We start from the raw sequence: 23411 nt of genomic DNA on the forward strand, positions 1-23411 counted from the left end.
ATTTAATTTTACTTACATTAGGCAGCGCAATGTCTTCTCTGGCTCAGGAAACCCACTCAGATGTATATGTAGACATAAATAGAATGTGTGGGTGTCATACTCACTGCCAAGGAGACCCGTTGGAAATCCCCTTGTTAACTGGGAGCTGCCAACGAGAGGGTGCAGGCAAGCCCCTCTCATTGGAATGGAACCAGGTCAGGCTACTGATCACATGAACAAAGGAGCTGTAGACAAGATTCAGACAGCGTATATGTAACAGTCTTGGGATAAGGAAATGAACACGGGATTCATGTCCTTCACTGGAAGCTGTTCCAGAGTTGCTGTGTCCCAGTGAACACTGTAGATACTCCTGTTTGGTCAAAGTGGCTTTGAGGAGAGGTACACAAAAGACTCCTTCCTGCAGAAGATGCAGAGAAAGGGCTTTTAGTGAAAGGCACAGCAAACAGTGGCTGTAATTCTGGACAGAGGTACAAAATCACTGGCAAGATACAGGCCCTGAGAAGCTTCTTCAGTGTGATGCTTGCCATGATGACTAGCCACCATTTTTGGCTGCAGTCAGCTGTGGTAAGTCCTATAGTTCAGAAAACTCTTAGCTAGCTGTGAGAGAGCTCTAAAGTTTCCTTCTCCTCACAGAATTGATGAGGATTGCTTTTAGACTTCCATTTAAATTTTAAGGGTGTAAAGCACTGTGAGGAAATTAGTTTGCCAGATGATTCATGTGTTTGCATGCATTTTCTCTCCAAAGCTGGAAAGAATCGCTGACGTGAAAGAGCAAGTCTTCCCTGTCACTGGAGGATTCCAAGCACTTAAGGGGATAATCAATTCTGTGAGTACCAGGCAATAAGTTTTATCTTTCCTCAAGATTAGAGCATACTCTCCTGTCTCACTTCCAGGCAGACCTGGTTCCTAAGGTAGGAATTGCAGTACATGAAGCTCCCTCCCTCCCCCATTACCTTAGAGAGGCAGTTCTGTAAAGGAGCACTGCTTGTGCCTCCTGCAGTTATTCGTGCTCAGACTTCATGTAGAATTCAAGGACTGTTCACAAGGAGAGGGGAGTTCATGTGCGAAGTTGGGGGGATGCTCTTGATATATGACTGCTTTGGGTTTAGTCTGGAAAAAATGGAGACTGTTACTCTGCGAGACTTGAGAACAACTGCTTAAAATCTGGGGAATAAGTGCAATTTAGGAATTAACCAAATCCTTACTTACAGAGAGAAGTGTTTTAAATCCATGACTTTAACCACTTCTTATCCTAATAAGTTTTAAGCATGGAATGAAAAACTGTTGGTGAGATGAGGCCATTCAGCTGATTACTGTGGTTTTCAGGAAGGGATCAAAGAGAAACATTTTGTTTGTGATCAGTGGCTTGACACTGTTTCAGCTGTGCGTTAAGACACCTGTGGCTGTGAACATAAAATTTATTTGTCTCATTTTAGACTGAAGGCTGTATATTTTATGCAAGTTTAACAGTGCTGCTGCTGCATGTAGGCAGCAGAGTGCAAACAGGCTTATTGGCAGAAGTCAAAAGCAATAATGAAATCCTTTTTCTGAGAGAGAGCCCACTATCTTTCATTTCCCCTTCCTTTTCCTTTTCTTTTTTAAATAACAAAAAGGATACTACTCACATGCAGGATACTACACAGTCATGAATTTATCACTTCCTCTGAGCAGTATGGTTTTTGTAAATGCCATAATGCAACAACTTATTTTCCTTGTTACTTAAAATAAATACAGTTCCAGAATCTTCCTTGAGCTTTCTAAAGAAAATTAATCCATCTTTTGATGCATTGACATTTGTTCTCCTAAAAAGACAGGGCAGCCCATGTGGTACTGCCTAAAACCTTTACTATTTAAAATCTCATTTTGTACCATTTGAAGGACACTTGGAGGATTCAGCTGTGCTGCTGGTGCAAATGATCAAAGTGCCAGTGCTGGGCTTTTTTATAAGAGCTGAATGCTTAACCCCAGCTGATGATGTTACATTTCCAAGGATACTTCTTTGCAAATAGGCATGTCAGGGATAAAGGAGTAAAGGCACTTGCGTTTGGCGTTTCCCTTCCAGTGAGGGTTACTGACCTGCACATGGGCACCTTCTGAGGGCTCTGGTCTCCGCATGCCTTTGGTCCTTTCAGGAAGCAGCAGAACTATGGTCACTTGAGGTTTCTGAGGAGCTCAGCTTGAGGAGTCTGTCATTCAAACAAATGGAAAGTTAGCATATGCCGTAGGGTGTCCTATTACCCGCATTCTCAGCCAGGTGAGGTGTTTTTGGGCAGTCTCTGGCTAGTAGCCTGCTGTGTCCATACCTCCCAGAACTTTAAAGTACCTTCACTTTTGTGTCAGCAGGGAGGGAAGCTTTTCTGATAAGATATGCCTGATGGTTTTTGCACAAGCCTCAATCCAGCTGCTTCTGACACTTAGGAAAAAACCCGTCTGTAAAAATCCCAGATTTGGGCATATCATAGAACAGGATCAAGCCCACGGAATGGCAGTGCATTGTTTCAAGGTAGCAGCTTAGCAGTGACAGGAACAGCAAAACTGATGCACACTGTTCTACAGCTTACATGCAGGGTCTGCTTCTGCAGACTGAGCTCCTGAGTTGGTTCAAGGTTTGTTTACAGCCCAGCCATCAGATACGTCAACGCTCGGCTTTTACCACAGAGCATGGATGTAGGGTTTCTGATTGGTTTGGATTTTGTGTGTGTGTGGGGGCTTTTTCTGTAGGACATGAGTGGTGTCAGTATTAAAGGCTTATTTGGTATATTGTAGTTAATACTCAGTTTTCTTTGCAGGGGTTTGGAGTGATGTGACAATTCATTCTCATAACACGATAGCACTGATAAGTAGATCTAACTGAACATGAAATAGTCACGGTTTTCCTTTTTACCACTATTATAAATCAATTTCTGTTTGCAAGTTAGCTAGAGAATACAGACTCAGAGGCTCTGATCTAAAGGGGAAAGCTGATTTTGAACCCGATGAAAAGGAGCTAGGTCACAAACATTGATCAGTATTGCTCAAAGTACAGAGTCAAAGGTGCAGTTGTGAAACCCTCCATGAATGTTGCTGAACAATTTCTGTTCAGAAAAAACATTGTCTTCAGAAATGGTAGCAACCCAGCAATTAAAACCCCTGAGCAAAACTACAACCCAGAACTGCTGAGCAGGTGATGCAGGAGCCTATACTACATTGATCTCTCCAGGTATGAGACTATTTGGCTGCTATCTTGTTACTTTTGTACTGTATTCCAGGAGAGCTGAGCACTTATTCTACATTTGTTAGTGTTAAAAAAAAAAAAAGGGATGAGTTTTAGCACAGACTATCTGTTGTACCTGCTCCTGCAGTTGCTTTCAGTATAAGCAACTATTCAAATTTATTTTCTCTGGACAGATACACAATGTCTGTTTATTCATGACCAGGGATTAACATTCAAGATGTTTGAGATGAATATTAGACTAACCTCGGCTTAGATGCCAGAGAGCTTGCACTGTGTTTTGACATTAGTTCTGATAAAGTCCTAGGGAAGTGAGAAGGGTTGATGCACCTCCATGCCATTGTTTCTGCTGAATAACATCCACTACTACACTAGTAACTACACCCAACTATACTACTAACATCCACCACTAAAAGTCTGTGCAGACTTGTGAAGAGGGGGCTGCTTTGCAAAGTTTCCTGCTCTGCCAGCATTGCTCATACCTAGCTTACAAGGTCATAATTAAACAGAGTTGTCAGTGTGAATAAATCTGAGCAAAACTCTAGAGCTTAAAAGCAAAATGCTGAAGGCAAGTTGCTGCACTCTGAGGAACAGTCACTGATGGGGTTTGGCTGATTATTACACGGAGTGAGCGAGCCAGGACAGGATGAAGGCTTTGGGAGGGCACAGCTTCTGTCACCATGCAGCAGATCAGTACTACATAAGAAAATGAAACCCTTAATTAAATTCAAGTTCTGCTAATTTGTGAGTGAAAGTTGTCTGGTTGTCTCTGCAGACAGAATTGGACAATGCTGGTACCTTGAAAAGTTTCATTAAGGGAACTCACTCAAGTAACATTATCACTGCATGACAGCTCTAAGTAGACAAACACATTTTTATACTGAAGTAAGTTGACAGCACTTAATACAGGAAGTTAAAATCTATTTTGTTCTTAGCAAACACCACAAAAACTTACCAGATAAAACTACAGGAACTGATACATGCAGAACTTTAGAGGAAGTAGGTCAAAAAGGGGTCAGCACAGAGTTGTTTTATCTTTCAGAGTTCCAAAATGTCTTAAAAATTCTATCTGGAAAGGATTGGAAATAGAATTGGTAATATCTCCTTCTGCTTGTTCATTTTACAGGTGCTCAGTTTGTTTTTTTTTGTTCATTTTACATGGGAAACTCACTGTTAAACATAATGGACAAAAAAAAAAAAAAGTCAAGTCACGTGAAATGGGTAGTTGCATTGTAAATTGAAGCAAAATTCTCTCCAAGTTGGCTGAGCCTCTTGGAAAAAAGCCCTATATCTCAGCATAAACTCTCAGTTTGTACAGGAAAAGTTGCATATGGGGATACCTGAGGACCTGCCTCCTGGTGAAAGGGTGTCCAGGGGTGAGGAGACCTCAGGGTTTGCAGGGTGCAAACTCCCAGGCTGACATGGACTGACTTAGACCCATCCAAGGAGTGCACCTGGGACCAGTGAGGCCAAACAAAGCATTAAATGCACACTAGGTCCCTAAAAGAACCTAGATTCACCCAGTGTCAGACTCCGGCTAAAGGAGTATAAGCAGGGAGTGCTGTAAAAAAATAAATAGTTTGCTATAAAAGTATAAATTCTCTCCTGTAAAACTCTGTGGGTGATGGAGGGAAGTCTGCTCCTGTTGCAAAGAGCAGTCAGCAAAATCCCTCTGGCATTCCGATCCCTTTGGACACCTGTGAAGGGTATCAATGGAATATCCTGGGGGTTTCCATGTCAGCTGGATGGTTCCTGTGTCACTCGCTGTGCATGGCAGAGCATGGCTGCGTTGCAGTTACACGGCTCGGTGACAGCCAGCGCAGCGGGGCCCGCAGGGAGCGGCTGCACAAACCGCTCAGCGCTGCCGGTACCTCACCCAGTCACCTCTCATCTGCAGCGTGGTGACACTGTCACCACGCCTGTGCCCCGCTGCCCAGCACAGACAGGGGACAGGGGCCCCATAGGCTGCTGACAAGACTTGGTGATGAGAGATCTGTCCCTGTTTGCCGTACTAACACAAAGCCAGCAGGGAGGGAAGCCCCCAAACAGTGTTGGACAGCCAGTTGGTTCCCAGGCAGGGACAAAAAGAAAGTCTAGTGAGAGGGAGTCAGTTTTGTTGAGGTAGGCAAGAGGTTTTCATGTGAGGAAAAATTTTAGCCTTTATGTTCATAAAAACTTACTTCACTGGCTTCCCAAAGATATGCTCCAGCCTCTCTCCATGAATTTGATGCCTTCTTTTCCAGCTGTGCTGTCAGCAGCACTTCCTCGAGCTGACCTGGTTTTGGCACTGGGGGAGGGTGAATTACCGAACTCCCATGAGTCCAACAGCATCTCCCACTGGTACCTGCTGTAAGGCAACAGAATTTGTGTTTAGGGAGGGCGGGAAACTTCCCCACTGCCTCAGTGGTGCTGCAGGGTTAGACACCAGAGATCATTGGTTCCATGTCTCCAACGTGGCTGCTGCCCGAACCCAGGGGCCAAGCTGCAGCTTGGGTACTGGAGCAGCAATCAGGGACTACATGATTTTCAAGTAATCCCTACTGCTGTGCAGCCCCCTCGTGCTAGGCTGACTCCCTGCACTTCCTTGGGCAGTGTGCTCAGCCTGCTCCCTCCCTTTCCCCTAGTCCTGTCCCTCCACTGTGGAGGAAGGGGGGGTCAGCCAGCTGACTGGACGTGGTTAAGATTTTTCAAGGCCAAAATCAGCTTAAACGGTTCATTATCAATTATACATCAACTTAATTGGATCATTTCCTGTAGGAAGAAAATATGCTCGGTTTATGCACTGGGAATCCAGGAAGCAAACTATTAGACCTTTAAGGAGGTGGGGGGAGGAGAAATGCAGCAAGTTATCATTAAAATAATTATTCTGATTAAATCAGTCATCTTATTTAATCCCCTTGGACGGTCTAATCTTCAAGCTGCACTGGGTGCAAGGTTCAGAACTAACGCTGCGCTATGTTTTCCATGTGATTGAGACTGAGGAGATAGTTTTGGGAATTACTGCATGTAGTTGTTAAAAGGAATCAATGGCCTGGAATAGAATGCTTTCTGCTCTACCCTTCACTGCCATGCAGCCCTAAGTTTGACATTCTCTGACATATTACAAACCATATAATGTTCTCGTGGAGCACAGTGAGCTTGATAAGCCAGCACCGGCACTGACATGACTCCGGTTAGAGTGAGCGTGCCTGTGCCCTGTGATTGGGATGGGACTTGTCAGCCAGCCCTGCACGCCTGGCAGCTCTCTTACATAAGGGATGCTGTACAACTGGCTGCAAAGGAAGCAGTCACAGGTCCAAATGAAATCCAGCGACTCCTTACTGAGAAGTTTCTTTGAGCCAGATTTTTCTTACTAATAGAAAAAAAATAAATAGCCCAAACAACTTTCTTTCCTGCTATGGAAAGTCACAGTTAGTCTTGATTCTGAGTTACATTACTTGGTAAGTAATGGTTTTAGGGTTGTTTTTAGTAATTTGGGGGTAAAGGTTGCAGTGGTGTTAAAATACGCATCTCATGACCCGCAGTTTTGTCATCTCCATTTGCTTTCCTCACTGGCTGCCAATGAGGTGCAGCTCAGCCTTGGTGTAATTAGAATATTCTCACTAACCTAACGCCGCGCCAGGCTTCTCTCGGGTGGTGATTTTATGCAAGACCATATGTCTCAGGGATTTTTTTCACTCAGATAGGGGACAGGGTAGCAGCCTTCCCCTTCCCCTTGTTCTTTGTCCACGGCACTGCCGAGCAGTGTCAGGGAACAGGCCAGGCTTGGCAGCGAGGTGTAGTCACGGGCACAGATGTTTGGCAGCAGAGAATGGTAGAAACCATTAGATATTAACTGCTGCAGTTCCTGCTCTGACTTTGTTGGAGAGAAGCACCAAAATGGTGTTTCCTTGAAAAGCATGTGTTTCATTCCAAGTCTCCCTGAATTGATTGCTATCCACCTAGTGTGAGGTGGTCCTGCTGCCTCGTGCCTTTCTGCACAGATCGGCACTGGGGGAATAAATGACAGAGCTTGCTTGAACACAGCAGAGGCACGTGATGTGAAACCAATGCTAGAAAGAATGAAAAGCTGCACTTTGAAAACACTTATTTTTAGGAAGTTCAAGCATTAATTGCTATATGAACAGGCCAGCCTATCCAGAGCCTGAGGTCGGCTGCAGAGGTGCTTCTCACTTAAAAAGTCTGATAAAGGTTTCTTGAATTTAATAACAGAAATCAAGAGCTGTACTTAAATTTATTTCCTCTTGTGACCTACTCTAGATATTTTTTTGTTAAAACCTAATTCTGCCACAATTAGGGGGCACAAGTCCTATTTACATAAAAAAAGCAACAGCTCATGAATGAGAAAACCTGTAACAATGCCAGCCTGCATATGCCTTAAATTCTCCATCACCCTCATTTCACACATGTTGACTTTACATGCCTTAAGAGTCACTGAATTCAGCACAAAAAATCCTTCTCAATGCACAGTAAGCATTTCATTCTCTATAACAAAACCAGTGAGTCCAGCAAACCAATTAAACACCTCCTGCTTTACTTCTCTTTCCTTTTTTCTGTCTTAGCAGTAGTGGAAAAAAAAAAAAGTTTTGAGTTAAAAAGAAAAAAAAGGAAGCAAGCTGCCAGTAATACTTCTAAGTGACTCATAGAAAAACAAACCTACACGGAAACACAGGGTAAGCCCAGTCCTGATGCAGCCAATTGGAAGGAATGAAGCAGAATAGTTTTCGGAACTAAACCAAGCACCTGGGTGAGCTCAACTGGACACAGCTAACCCAGCACTAGCACAACACTGCCTTCATCATCCGTTCCCCTGAGGAGATCCCCAGCCCCTGAGAAGCTGGGATGGGGCTCCAGAAGGCATTGACTCACCAGAGAATGGCCTCGCTCAGGAGCAGTGTTCTGTAGGCTGGGAGGGCTTTCCCCAGCTCTGATCTGGGCTTCTGGACCCCATCCTCATGGCCTGCTCCACCTGTGTATGCAGGAGCCCTGCTGTTGTCTACAATTTAAATAGCTGTCCCCCACACCCAGTAGCATTTCTGAGCAGCTGAACCAGGAACTCAAAGGTGCAGGCAATTCCTCATCAAGAAAAGACCCACAGCTGGCAGTCATTTAGGCTCTTCCTTCATGCACAAATCCAGCTGAGGCACAGAATGCACAACATAGATTTAAGCACTCTGTATGTTATCAGAGCCCTCCCAGACATCACCTTCCATTACCTGCCATACATTTATGACACTGACCATCCATGTGTTGCAGTGACAAGTACATAAAATTGCAACTGTGTCTTGAAATATGTATCCTGATGAGAGATGTAGCTCTTTATGAGGCTGGTTTTGTGGTTACCTGCGGGAGGAGCTTGGCACAGTACAAGAGGAAAGCACATCCTCATGGCATGTCACACCATCAATGGTGTTTCGTTTCTAGCTCTGTTTTCCTTGAGGTTACAGTTTTACTCAGCAGCTGTTCTGTTTGTAATTTTCTCTAGCATTCCTAGAGAAAATTACAGACCCCTCGTTTGGAGGAGACAGAGGAAAGAAAAGGAAGAAAGAAAAGGAGTCTCCACAGAAAATCTACTACTGCCTGCAGCTCTGAGGCTGCAGAGGGCTCTCAGGGCTGTGCTGCTGTCTCTGGTTTGTGCACACTTTGGCTGGCAGTGTGTCCATGGACTGCGCTCCAGGAACAGGCTTCATGCACCAACCAGGAGATAAAGCTGCAGGGACATTATCTGTGCACACACAACATGTGGAAGCAATCCTGTTGCACTGTCAGGGGTTTTTGCATAAGCCTTGCCGTACGGCAGTAGAACAAAGATGAGTTTTAAAGGTGAACATCTTGTTTTTTTTATAAACAGGTTCTGGAAATAGTAAGTTGGATGCATTTGTTCTGTTACAGGACATACACTTTGTTCCGAGATTCACGCTGCCTTTCCCCAAAAATTACAGCAGCCTGATTTGTGGTCAGCTTCTGGTGAGCACTGATGTAAACAGAGGTGCAAGTTTGAGTGGATCCACAGGGAGGAAGGCCACTGGTGGCCCTGGAAATCCTCAGCTGTTCAGAGTTGTTAGCATGCTGAGTCTGACCAGAACATGTCAGCAGCCATCTCCTTCCAGCAATTCCTGGTTATTCTGACCTCTGTCCCAGGAAGCAAATGCTTTACACAGCCATGGAGCATTTTCAAGACTTGAAATCATTACCATGGTTCAGTGAATAATCCAGCTGTGATGATGATCTACCCAAACCCTGTATACAGTGTACAGTTTTGGGCAGGAACAGATGCCATGCGAGTTATGATTTATGGTGCTGCCTGCTGCCAGAAACTTTTGAACTGCATATGGGGCTAAGCGAAACCGAGTGAGGTTGCAAGACAAATTGACACTTAGCGTATTTTATTAATTGTCTCTGTATGGTTGAGCTGCTCATGGCTTGTTACTAGTGCATTGTTCTCACAATTTCACGGAACACAACCTTCATTAGAGTCCTGGAAGAGAAAGTTGTTGTTTGTGTAACACTGTGCCGCCTGGTACAGCTCTGTTCCACAGCATGTGCTGAGGGAATGGCAGGCTAAATACGCAAAAAGCTGCAGGAGCCATCCTGCTTTGCTGTTAAAACACTGAGAACTTGGAAGAGGCAGCAGTGAGGGTGGAAAAAGAGTCCAGGCAAACCCAGGCCTGGTCTGTGACAGCTAAAGAGGTCCTGGAAGATCCACAAAGCACATTTTCCACAAGTAGAAATGTTGCATAAAGCAGGGGAAAGATCTCTGGCAAGACAGAGTTGATAAACTCTGTGGAGTTTGCAAAGACCATGAGCAGTGGGGAGCTGGATGTCAGCCTGTTAGTTGGCTGCCTTTGTGCAGGGTGCTGCAGGGACATCTGCCCTTCCAGGGCTGATGTCAGAATTTGGGTGTGGGGTGTTTCTGCATCTCGGAGCTGACAACACCCGAGTGTGTGGTCAGACACCTGCAGGTCAGAAAGAGGCAGGATTTCTCCAACAGTTCTAGTGGGAGGAAATGTGTTAGTAATGACAAAACTGGGAGTCCGCTGCTTTAGAAATGGTGAACTAAAGGTTTTGTGAACCTTTAGGAACCTTCTAGTGGGAAGTGTGTAGAAAGCCATGAGGCTGGATATGGATTTTAAGTACTCCTTAACAGTCAGAAAAGTCTGGGAAAAATGCACTAGGTGAAAAGTAGGGCCACATGGAAAAGCTGGTAAAGCTTTTGGTAATGGGTAAGTGGACCTGATAAATGAACTTCCTACAACTATTTTAGGAAGATTTACATGTGTGCTTACTTGTAAGCCACTGAAATAGCCTAGGGACAGGTGATTTAAAGCTCCACAGCCCTAGTTGGGATGGCCATGGTGTTCCCAGAAGAGCTGGGCAGCCCAGCAGCTGATTGACAAATGACCCTTTCAGCAAAGAGAAGCTTGTTTGGCAAGGTAGGACCCAAGATGTGCCAGTGAGTTTGCATCAAGGGTGAGTTGGCTTGCAAGTGCCCCTGGGAATCTTGGAAGTTTCTCTTCTGATAACTTCTGCTCTTGGAAGTGTTCTAAAATGATCAATATGCTTTACTGAGAGATGCTGTAGGAGCTGCACAGGGTCCCCTCAAGAGCCATAAGAAGGGATTTCCCTGAAGGGATGGGTGGGAAGCTGCCCTGCAAGCATCCATCCCTGTGGAGCAGTGCCCGGCTGCAGTGTCAGTGTGGAGCACAAACTGCATTTGTGCCACTGGTTCTTGTGCTGGCTGCTTTCAGAACTGGCCCTAAAAACCACCAGGGTTTAAAACACAAGATGCTTGCTTGCTGCAGTGTGGCAGCAATATAACAAGTCCTGAACATGGAGAAGCTATAGAATCATTTCCTCAGCAGTTTCTTGTGTTGCTGTTGAACAAGTGGATGTCTGGGGCCTCATTTTTGTACAGTCCAAGAGACTGCCTAAGAACAGAGCTCCACTCCCTTCTCTTGTCCCAGCAGCCACACCTTTGCTAAAGAGCTCACAGCTGTGGTCATTTTACCTTGCTAGACTCTGGTTGCAGCTGGCACCATTCCCACACTGCAAAGGTCACCTCAGAAGGGGAAGAACACCCTCTAGTCTTACCACAGCTCTCACTTCTGCAGCTGTGAGACAGCAGGACAAAGGCTGACAGGTTTCTGCTCTACTTTGCACTTGGGTTTGTGGGGAATTGGCTCTCTCTGGTGAAGCCAGCACTGGGAGGAGGGAGAGAGCAGGGAATGAGAGAAAAGCCTTTGTGAGCCTGGGAGCAGAGTCCTATATTTGGTGTGGACCTCTGGAGACAAAGTGGATAACATAAATTCTCAGAATCTCTCCTTGTATGCTGTTAAAATAAAACACTTAGTCTTATTTGAATTTACTTTATGTCAGCAGAGTATTTGACTATTCTATCCGAGGATGGCCTTATAGAGTTATTATTTCAACTTTTCTTGTGGGCAGTGGGTTTCTAAATAATGAATTTACAGTGTCTTGGATTATCCTGAACTGGAAAAAAGGGAGCACTGTAGAGATTTTTTGTGGACTTTGTTTTGGTCTTGCTGACTTTGCAGCCCAGGTTTCCATATCAGGATAAAGTTAGTTTTAAATTCTAAAGGATGGGGGTGTGAAGGTATATTAAATAATGCACATGGATCATAATGAAAATGGGCAAGATGCCTACACATCAGTTCTCCGCAGGGGAAAAAAAACTTTCTGTTGGAGTGCTGGAGTGCACTGTGCTGGCTGGAAGGAATGGCTTGTGTGGAGAGGGAAAAAAAAGATTAAAACAGGTAGAAAAGAGCGAGTGGGAACAAAGAAAGGTGTCAAGTTTCTGTACCTTCTTCTAAAATGTGCAAATACGTTCATTTCCCCCACAAGTGAAAGGACATGGAGCAATTGCTGTATTGAAAATACTCTCAGCTTCCCATGGTGCTGGCAGAATCCTTGTGAGACAAACTGTACACAGGGCTGGTGCTCAGGACAGCTCGTGGGCTTGGACCCTGCAGAGAATGTGATGGCTTTTGTTTAACTCCGGGAAAACTCAGTTCTGAACAGTGTTTCAGTATTGCTTAGTGTTAAGGAGAACCCAGAGCATAAGCAGAGGTTAAGCAAAGAACTATATCTGTGTGCTTCTGATTGGCTCCATCTGAATCCAGTTAGCCCTTGACAGGTTTGATGTCTGCTTTTTAAACAGACTTGATCCTTGAGGGGAGGGGCTTTTGGGGACAAGGCAGATTTCTCTACCAGTTTTTTCTTTTCCAAGTGTGGACTATCAAGAGGCTTTTGGAAGGATAGAAAGCAGCCTGACAAACTTACAAACCCCAATTTTAGTAGTTTCAGTATAAGCTTTGTTTGGGGGGGAATTGGTAGATTTAGGCCACTACCCTTGCAAAAAGAGGGTCTCTAAACAGTACAGCTTGCTTAAGCTAAGCAGAGGACGACAGGAATAAAAATAATGAAAAATTATTGTCAAAGCAGTTATTTCTAGGAGCAGTATTAACATCTGGTATTTTCTACTTTAGCCAAGAACATGCATGAAAATGGATTCCATGCAGGAAACCAGTGTATCCTGACCCCTGTATTGAAATTTGCTTTTGTTCATGATTTGTGATGATTTTATCTACACTGTATTTCAGCTCAGTTGGGGTTGTTGTGTCTGCCCTTGCCAGTTTGTCCTTAAATCCAAAGATAGTTAAATATATCCAGGTAGGTTTTTTCCCTTATTTATATTGTATTTGGAGGCACAATATTAGCAGATTCACTCTAGGATGTAAAGAACCTAGAGAAATACTACTTTGCAAGGGAAGTCAGGTTCTGTCCCATACTGTCTTCCCCTCTCCCTGACCTCCAAGTCATACTATTGACCCTTCCTCAGACACTGGGCGAAGGGGCCAGGACAGGGGTTGGAAGGTTCTCCCTCTAAAAACAAAATTACTGAATTCTGTGCCACCTGCTGGATCTGTGCTTCACATAAAGCTGGCCTGTAGTCTCAGCTTCACTTGCGCTATTTATCTGAGTCTTCAGTGAAAACAACTGAATGTGCTTTTGCAGCAAAGGAATAAAATGCTACACAAAATATTCCCCAGCCCCCAAACAAGCCACTGGAAGCTTCTCTCCACACTGCAATAGGAATCAAAAGGCTAAAGCCCTTTTTTGGAAGCAAGGTCCTCAGCTAATACGAACTGCTTGGCTTGCACTGAACTCTGGGCTACATTCTTTCCTAAGATCTCTGTTGCTGTGTCTCATCCAAATGCATGTGCCTGCAACGTCTCCATTTTTAAAAATACCACTTAATATTTAACATGGGTTTTAAAGCACTAAAAAACTAATTTGTGCACAACAGTTTATGGGGAGAGAGGCAATACAAGAAGTGTTCAGTGAGGCAGGGTGCCCTCTTTCCTCGAGCTTGGCATGCTTCTTGTCAGAACAGTGGCTACATGATTGTTTCTGCTAGGCCTGGATACATAGCAACACGAACCACTGGGAAACATGACAGAGTGTAGAGTCCTACTGAGAGGAAGGCAGGAGTTAAGAGTAGGACAGAGGGACAGTCCTAGGAAGTCAGGGCAGCTCAGCAGCAGGCACAGACCTGGCAAATGGAGATACAGAGGGGACAGTAACAGGACTCGCTGCTGTGCACGTGATTGCAGGGACCTGAACCGATGCCATGGAATGTTTACGAATGCGTGCTAAAAATACCACTTACAACAGGAAGAGCTGAAGTGAGATCCCTGTCCAGTGGCAGGCAGCACAGTCAGGAACACTGCTGTCACTGTGCCTCTCCACACAGGGCAAGGTGCCAGCACTCAAAATAACCTGCACTTGGCTTGACCAGGCTTCATTGTTGGAAGACTGCTTTTGACTGGATTAGGTTTTGGGTCAGGCTCCTTGTGATTGATTTTTGGCTTAAACATTAGGATTTGGGTTCATGGAAAAATCAGGTTAGGGATCTGGATATCACTGTATTTTAAAGGCTCTCCAGAGCTGAACAAACTAATCCAAGCTTTAGGAACTCCTCGTCTTGACTGTGCAGGTGTGCAGGAACTGCTCATGCTTAAGGCAATGTCCTACAAAATCTGACTTACTAAACCAAACCTGTAGCTGTATTTGTGATCTAGGGAAAAGCATTTGTTTTAAATTAAGATTGCTCATTGAAATAGTGCTATGAAACATATTTGTAACTATTTCCTCCTTTGCAATAGGTCTTGAAACAATCATGCACTGAGATTTTATATTTGGAGCCATCCAGTGTCTGTGTAGGAGGTAAGGTTTTATAATTTTAATATACTATTCAATTATAGACTGATTTCCCTCTGTTTTATCCAAATGAAAACAGCATGACTCTAGAATAAAGGATATCTAGCTCAAGTCCTCAAGAGGTTAGAGAAACATGAGATTTCTCTGTTGACTTCTTGTTCTCCTCAGAGGAGCTGGCCACCAGGGCCTGCTTCTATAGCTTGGGTAATGCACGTCAAAGTAGGAGAGCCTTTACCTGCCCCTCTCCCCTGAGTCTGCTCTGCACTTATCTCAAACCTGCCCCAAAATCTGTGGAGTGTAAGAACAAAGCACATGACTGCATTTTTGAGCAGCGAGAGAAATATATTAATGAAATAGAAGAGTTGCCCAGAATTTTAAGGCCTTGTCCTCTTTCTAAGTTTCACAATCCACACATAGTTGAAGATCAATCAAAATAAGGTAGTTGCAAAACATTACTTGGACATTTTTGTGAAAATGTTGATGCTCTGGATGAAGTCAGTGGCCCTGGTAAAAAAACTCTTTTCACTCCTCCTCTGCACAGCTCACAGATAGTCTGGTCCTTAGGCAACTTGCAGAGAAACAGTGCTAAGGGGAAATGTTTTCTTAATCTGGCACTTCAAATGAGTCTGATCTGGGTTTTGGGAGTCTTCTTGTTCTGAGTTTCCTATTTCTCATTTACTAAGAAAGTATGTCTTACTGTGCAGCTGAGCCCTGAATCCTGCTGATAGCCTGAATCCACTTCTAATTTCAGAGGGCTGTCTCAATAAAGATTTGGGAACAAGTCTTGACTTTGCTGATTTATAAGGAGAATTCAGTACAATGCTTCAGGAGAAAAGGAGATCTCACTAAGTTGGAAGCATTACTATGTTGTGCTTTGTTTATTGCAGACTAAATGAAACTGCCGTGGTCTGAGTGTAGGCTACTGCAGTGCACTGAGGTTTGGTGATTTTATGTGTTTGCTTTTCCCTCCAGAGGAGTTTCAGGTTGTTCTCAGAGGAAGCGGCTTAACCCTCGGTGGGAGAGCCAACAGCGTGACTTGCACCTATCAAGTGAACGGAACAACAATCCGTAAGTGCGGACGTCTGCCATCATCTGCTTGTGTAGTCCTGTAGTTACCTCAGCTCATGAAAACTCAAAGAGAAAAATAGCGAAGAGGAGGAGAACAGGAAAGCTCTGAGGATTAGTAAAGGGAACAAAGTTGTTTCACACTCTGCTCAGTGGTTTCAGTTTGCTACCAGGTGCCTTTAGCTGTGAGCGGTGTTGGTAACCCCCTTGCTGTGGGTATTAGCATTGGCTCCTGACGTTTGGGCAGGCAGATGTTAGCTGATGAACAAACCCGTGGCTGCAGTGTACTCACTGAAGTCCCTTTCTGCATGATAATCCTGGCCAAGACATCTCATTGCAATTCCCAGAGGCACTTACCTTGTTTTTTGCAAGGTCTCTGCTGGTCCTGGGTGGTGTGCCAGGTGTGCTGTGGGTTTCAGGGGCACTTCAGTCCTCGTCCTGCAGCAGCATAGAAAAAGGCCAGGTTAGAACAGTGGTGTATTCTTTCATGGTCCATGAGCTCCGTCTGCCCAGCATCAGGGTTTACTGCAGCCATAGAACAAAGCAGTTCTGTTTCAAATGGTGACCATGACACCTTGTACTGGCACATTCTTCTACCTTATAGGTAAGTTAGCTTTTTCTATGCAGAAACTTAAGTGGATGGCTAGAATAAGTACATTAACTTCTAGCTCTTAACAGAATTCCAGCCACATTGGAAAACAACCAAAAAAGGACTTGAAGGAAAAACTACAACTGTTTTTTTTCCCCTGCCTATTGTCTGATTTCTGTATTAGCCTGTCCTAAATTCCTTCACAATTGAATTTGTGTTTCCAGTGCAGTTTCTTCCTTACCCTGGATATTGTATATACTGGAATGGGCTGCCAGTTTCTCCTGCCTGTTAAATACCTACAATAATTTGGCAGAGTAACAGGGTAATCCAGCAGTTCTGGATGCAGGCAGCCTCCGTAAGTCAATTCCACTTGTATAAATTTCCCTTCAGTTTCCATTACAATTGTCACCTCTGCTTCCCATTGCCCACAAACACTTGCTACCATCTGATGTGAGAATTGCCAACTACAGCTCTGGGCTGCTTGTTTTTTCTTGGCTTCAGAAAGGGGTGTGCTGAAGCACATGAGGGTAGGGGAATGGCACAGTGATGTATTGATTATAAAAACACAATCTGCTCTATGGGGTCTTGCCAGGGCCTTCTTACATCCCCCCAGTCCACGTGTTCAGCAATGGACAACAGCAAGCAGCGGGGGAGTAGTACAGGAAGAACGCAGGGACATTTCAAGTGGTCCTTCCTGTAGTACACGAGGTCGTTCTCTTCAGCTCTGTGCTGGATTCTGACTGCCTGCTTCAGAGGAAGCCTAAAGGGGACCAGTGGAGCCAGGATGAACAGCAAGACAGTGAGGGTGCTTGGAGCAGTAGCAGGAGGAAGGAGATGATCCCAAGAGAAGGACAACCATGCCTGTGTCATTGCAGTCTCCTCTGCAGAGGACTGACAGTCCCTCTGCAGAACCCTCAGTAGGTGAGGGCACGAATGGAGAGCACTCGGGTGAGGATCTGCTGGTGTTGGAGTTCCCCTTTCTGGGAGCCTGGGCTCTCTTTGGGACCAGCCTCTAAGCACACCCTTACTGTGTCAGTTCCCCTGCTTTTAAAGGATGCGTTTGGCATCTTGCTCGTTCTGCATTTATAAAGAACCATTACCAAATGCTAGAAAGGAAACCTGCCAAATGGAGCTGTGGGATAGAAAAATAATCTATGAAACATACCATTAAGACAAAAACATATGGCAATGTGCTAATCCCTCTTCCCCACCTCATGACTAGCCCCAAATCTAGGCCAAGCAGTCAGTGCAGATTATAGCACATATGAAAAGCTCATTTATGCCAACAGCTCCTCCTTCAGCTGCCCCTGAACTGCTTGTCTCTCTGCCTGTTCCTGAAATGCAGGACAGAGTCATCTCCAAGTTGATCTGGCAGATCACTTATCTGCTCTCACCCCACAGTCAGGAAATAGTCCTCGCACAGAAATCATTGATCCTGCCATGGGGAATTTCAGGCTGATGATTCTGCACACAGGAGCTGAGTTTTCCCCAGCTTACCAGACACGTGAGGCAAAAAAGCTCCATGCTGCCCTCCTCACACCTGCACAACAGAATGCTGTACTGGACACAAGGTGCTGCAAATAAGTGCTTCCTGTGCTCTACAGATAGGTGCTTTGTAAATGTAAGAGGTTTGCAAATCACACCAACTCAAAAACAGAAAAAACACTGGAGGAAAAAACACTAGAGTCACAGCTAATAAAACAGTCCTGTAATGCAATGCACAGGGATGGAGCCAACTAGAAACAAACCTTCATCTTCCAGCTACCAGGAAACTACTAATAGTGTTTTCATTCTCCAGAAAGCCAGTGTTGAGTCTAGGAAGTGTTCTCTCTGGAAGAGCATAAACTGACTTGAGTAGCCCAAATAAGCACTGTAATGTGGGTTCACCTGGCATTTACAGCCAGCTCTGGTGCTCTGTGTTTCCTTACCTTGGGCCTGCCTTGCTGCCAGTTCCAGCCAGGACAGAGCAGTAAGGAGCATGGGAACAGAGGGACCTCAGCACATTCACATGGCAACTCCTGGCCTAATCTGCACAGCACAGTAACCTCATGTGATTTTTGTTTTTCAGATGAAAGGCCTAAAACAGTAGAATCTGACTTTTTGCTCTGCCCTGCACCGATCTTGTACAAAAGTGGCCAGTAAGTACTGAACCAAATGCCAGCCCATGTTTTGCTGGAATTTGGCACCATTATAGCTGACATTAACTGGGAGGGGTTTGGCCGAAGGCAATGTTTTGCTGCTTTTACAGGGGGTGGTTTGTTGTTGTATTTTTTCCCCCATTCTTGTGTTATTCCCTGGTGTATATGCCAGCTTTGAAGAGGACTTTGAGTAGTCATCTGTGACCAAACCCATTTGGACGGTGCCTTAAAAATGAATATTCAGCCAGTTTAGGCAGTACTGAAAAGATCTGGCTTGTCATAAGTTCTATGCAGATTAGCTGTTTTAACAGGGCATAATATGCTCTCGTCCAGATCATCTTCAGGCCCACTGTTAAAGAGATGACATTGCCACTGACACTTACAAGCTATTATTAAAATTAGGTGTCAGGACATGTACCCCTGCTTCACACATCCTGATCCAATGAGTTAACAGCTCCAGCACTGGGGCTAAACTGCAGCTCTGGCCTTAGTGTCACTGGCCAGGGCTGCACATTACTTCTGGCCCTTGGAGAACTAATCCTTCCCTCCTCCTCTCCAAGTCAAAGGTGCCTCAGGGCGTTATGGTCACTTGGACTTCAATGTGCAGATTTCTGAATACCCTAAGCTAATCTGAAGTCAGAAAACCGCACATCAGAGCTGGGTTTTGTGGGAGGGCCAAGGCTTTGGCTATTGGCTTCCTCCCTGTTAGTCAAGTAGTTATTCCCAGAGATTTACTAGGCATGAGGCTAATGGTAATCCAATGGGAAGCACAGAAGTTCTGCATTTGCCTTTATCTGTGGCACTTCAGGAGCTGAAGAGGTAAGGATGTTGTATAGATGACTGGTCTGTAGTTACATTTCTGACTTGAGCAACAATCAGCCGCCTCAGTGGATAGCAAAGCTCCAAAAGCACATCTGGTTTGTGTGTTAAACAGCAGGCTGGGGGAGGGAAGCTGGAAAGCCGTAGAGGAAAAACGTTCGGTGCTTGACCCCAGAGAATCTGCCTCCCGAGCTGCGTCATGGCTGGCAGGGAGAACAGGCATGGAGCACAGCTCCATGCAGAGCAGAGGGAGGGGTGAGGGATTCAATACTGACACATTTCCTGATGTGGCTTTTCACATAGCTGTGTGAGAAATGCATCTTGTGCCACGTGCAGCAGGGTATCAGAACCCTGTGCATCCCACAGCGCAGCAGCTCTGCAGCTTCTGGCTTAGCTAAAACCAGTCAGCACCACCAAAGCTGTAAGGGAACTGGTTCTGTCATCAGAACAATGCCAATCCTTTGGGTTTAAACCTTTCCTCCCCAGGCCAGGTTTTTCAGTGCAGTTACTGTACAACAGAAGAGCAGTAGCAAATTCCATACACACACTCCCATTGTGGAGCATACATTACATAGAATCCCAGTGTGAAGCTCCCCAAAAGCTGATGCTGTAAAGGCTTTTCCACACACAGTTTGTCCCAGAGTACCATAAACAACCAGTCCTGCCAAAGGCATGTGAAATGCATGACACGTTTGTGTAGGTTGAAGCTGTGGAAATGAGTTGCCCATGCTGCATTTTTCCCTACACTCTGGAGTGGTACTGAACCAGACAGCTGCCACACTGGAACTGCAGTGTGGATAATGCACCTCAGCACAATACATCTGGAGTTCTACAGGTTCACAGGAAGACACGTTTTCTCAAGTTACCATGTGAAGCACAGTTCCCTGTCACACTATTGAAGGAGTTGGAGCTTTGGCCCAGAGCTGAGTGTTTACTGTGCAGAAGACTGACAGCTATGTAAGATATGTACGTACTTGAACTCCTGACTTCCCATTGGCACAGCCTAGACTAGTGCTGGATATCTCCCAGTAATTCCTCATGTAGTGGAGCTAATGTTAGTCACTAATGTAACAACAACCCCTCTGTTCTTTTCTAGTGCTCTTTTGGGTAGATTTAAGATTATGCAAGCAGCCTGAGTTAGCTCGCTGTGTGACTTTCAAACCTGCAGCTTAGTTTCTGGGTGAACAGTCAACACTCATGTAACAGGTTTCATTGTATCTTTTCGTAATTGCAGACGCTTCTTGTTGCCTGATGAATTAACAGTTTTCACATGCAGAGCAATACTAGGCTGTGTGAAATAGATAAAATGCCAAAGTACTCAGGATGTTGGGTTGGTGAGCCCCTGCTCTCCTGGAATTTGGCCATGGTGTGTTTCTACTTCCTTCCCAGCTGTTGGCTGCATTGGGTCTGGAGCTTCCCAAGTGCCAGCTGTATATTAAAACAAGCATTTTTTTTTCAGTCTGCTTTTCCACTGTATCCTGTAGCAGACGGATGTATCATCCTAAGGTTGGGTGACAACATCACTGTTCTGCCTGTGCCATTTAAAATCTCTTCTTGTCATGCTGCTTCTAAAGTGCAAAATTCCATAGTCTGTTTACAAACCCAGCCCACTTAGAAGGCTCCTGATCAGTTAACATCTGACAATTATTCACAATTTGCACACAAGCAACCCATGCCTTATAAAACACGTTATGAATTTGAAATAAAGCAGAAAGGGAAAGTACACATACACTGGGCAGGAAGGTGAGGAGGCTAACTGAATTCAGTAGGTTGAATCGCTTTGAGAGATCACCTATGCATTGTGATGGCAGGTGTAACAACACAGTCAAGCTGGTTACTAAACAGGACTCTAATCCTACTGTCCTGCCCATTTAAGAGTCACATTTTGAAGGTCTTGGAATATTTGAGAAAATCAGTTCCCCTTTTTAGCTGAGACTTGGATTTGTTGTCCTGCCACATCTTGAGAGAGTCAAACCAAACCAGAGGTGGCTGTGACCTCTCCATTACATCTTTCTGTAGTTACTGTGCCTCTGAAGGCAATCAGAGCCCTTGTCTCTTTCAAGAGACTACTAGTGATTGCTAACCCAGAACACTAGTACAGGAAAAATAGTGAATTTACGAGTTTACATTCCTTGCTAGCTTCACTTCTGTTCTCTCACGTCTGCCCGAAGTTCTGTGAGTCTGCATTCAGAACAATCTGCCTGTAGGCTTGGCTTCACCTCCAGCTGACTTCTGCTCTGGTGAGCCATTGGTGAAACCCCTCTGCCTTGCATGGAAACGCCAGTGGGAAAAGCGGCATTTCTCGCAGTGCCTGAACACTTAGAAATTTCCTTTTATTAGGTGAGTGAATGACAATAACTACAGTTCAAATTAGCACAGCAAAACACTGTTTTGCTGAAAGGCTTCTACTAAATAGTTATGTGACTACTACTTATCTCAGTCTACATGAATTCTCATTTCTCACTAGAATATCACAGTAACAGTTTGGATCTTACGGTGCCTACTGCAAACATCCAATGTTGTGCACTCGTCTCTAAACCAGACAGGAAAGGATGGATGTAGGCCAGGCAGTGGCTTACTCAAACTGAACCAACAGGCTGAGGAGTTGCCATTGTTCTTAAAATAGTTCAGGGAACTAGAGAAGGCTGTTTTTTCATGCAGCTGCAGTGCTGGCCAGCTTCCAACTTTGTCCATCCTGCACTTGAACTCAGGTTTTGCTAGGACAGAAGAATGCAGTGTCCTTCTTGGGCTCAGGAGCTTAAAGAATAACAGCCAAAAAAGAAAAATCTCAGCGTAAACCTGAGCACAAGTGAAAGTTCCCTCAGAGGTACCTCAGCTTGCATGCCAAGGTGGGACAGTGTTGAGGGATTTCTGCAGGAAAATGGACATATGCACAACCTAGTCTTCATTGAAACTGAATAGAAGGTCAAAATGCCCTTGAAGGACACAAAAGGAGAACAACATGCTCAACTCCAGACAGTCTAAGATGTAAAGGCAGACAAGAAAACTGCAGCGAGATGCATGAAGAAGAAAAAATAACTAAATTAATCAAAAGCTTAAAATGCGTGCACAGAAGGATTTAACCAATCATGTATTAGCTTGAGACACGTGAGCAATAGAACACAGTATAAATATAGCTTAGTTTTTGCAATAAATTGGCTTCACTTGATCATATTGATCATGGCATGATGTCCCGTTCCTGATCCTGTGCAGGACAGTTCACACTGCTGCTGTTAGTGACCTTGTGTGCCCTCTATTCAAACACTGCTGTCTTCAGCTTGCATTTATCGCTTCCTACATCCTGTCCAACACAAACAGCTGGTGGCACTTAAAAAGCAAAGACTTAATAGGAATTATTTTCTGGGTGGTAGGAAGGAAAATGACTACTGTACTGCTAAATTATTGGTTACTTGCAGTTTCCAAGGAGCTGATGGAGTCTGGGGCAGCTCACTTGGCACAAAGCATACAGCAGTGCAGGAAGTGATCTGTTACCCATCACATGCCTCACATTCAGCTCTAGGTGCTCTAGGATTTCTAGGTGCAACATGTTTCCATGACAGTGGAACAGGGGTACCTGGAACCTTGCTTTCTGTTTTCTAAGTGTCATTTTTATTAATACCAGCACCAGATTTAAGGGGAAGAGCATGGACACATGAATACAGACAGAGAAGATGAATGGATTGTGGGCTCCATCCTTCAGATTACCTCACTGGGTTTCTAGACAGCTGTCCCTTTGAAGAGCAGCTGGAAGGTGCTGTATGGAGTGATTGTCATGGCAGGCTCCTAACCAGGGATCCTGACTGTTACGTTACCCAAAGATCCTCTTCTGCTCTGACTCCATTCACTGCTGCCTGTGACCTGGGAGCCAGGAACTGACCAACTGCTTTTGTGCTTCCTATCTTGGGGAACCAGAATCTGTTCCCTTGGGACAGTGGTGGTCCCAAATTCATTGTGCAGGCAGGATGCCAAGCAGCACTTGCACTCCCAGGTACATCCCCAGTACATGCAGCAGCAGGGAAGCCAGTCTTTGCAAATTTGATGTAACTATACCAAGGAATAATTTTTTCCACTGTTACTTCCCTTTGCTTCTCCATCAGCTGCAGCCTCTTAAGTCTTGCTGCTTCCTCCTCTGTGCCACTATGCTGGCAGCATGGATAGGCGCTCAGCTAAGGCAATACCTGTGAACTCCAGCATTCATTAGGACCCCGTGAACCCCTTTCACACATTTACTTCTTGCTGCAGCTCTTTTATGGAATTTGTAGTTTTCCCCTTCTGTTTTCTTGCCCTTGATAAAGACACTTAGGAAGTAAAAGCAGTGTTGAAGAAGCGAAGCTTTGTAAGGTGACTG

At 44.8% G+C, this 23411-nt stretch overlaps 1 protein-coding gene across 1 annotated transcript in view; it reads left to right on the forward strand.

The window, feature by feature from the left end:
* The window catches only part of ANTXR2 (ANTXR cell adhesion molecule 2), a 77851-nt gene that overhangs the window by 9874 nt on the left and 44566 nt on the right, over nucleotides 1-23411 (forward strand). Inside the window, exons 7-10 of the mRNA XM_021529524.2 lie at nucleotides 746-826; nucleotides 14398-14458; nucleotides 15425-15520; nucleotides 18175-18244. Coding sequence (XP_021385199.2) covers nucleotides 746-826; nucleotides 14398-14458; nucleotides 15425-15520; nucleotides 18175-18244 — 308 coding nt within the window. The remainder of the gene's footprint in view (nucleotides 1-745; nucleotides 827-14397; nucleotides 14459-15424; nucleotides 15521-18174; nucleotides 18245-23411) is intronic.

Source organism: Lonchura striata, chromosome 4 (genome assembly GCF_046129695.1).
Source record: "Lonchura striata isolate bLonStr1 chromosome 4, bLonStr1.mat, whole genome shotgun sequence".
Taxonomy (NCBI): Eukaryota; Metazoa; Chordata; class Aves; order Passeriformes; family Estrildidae; genus Lonchura; species Lonchura striata.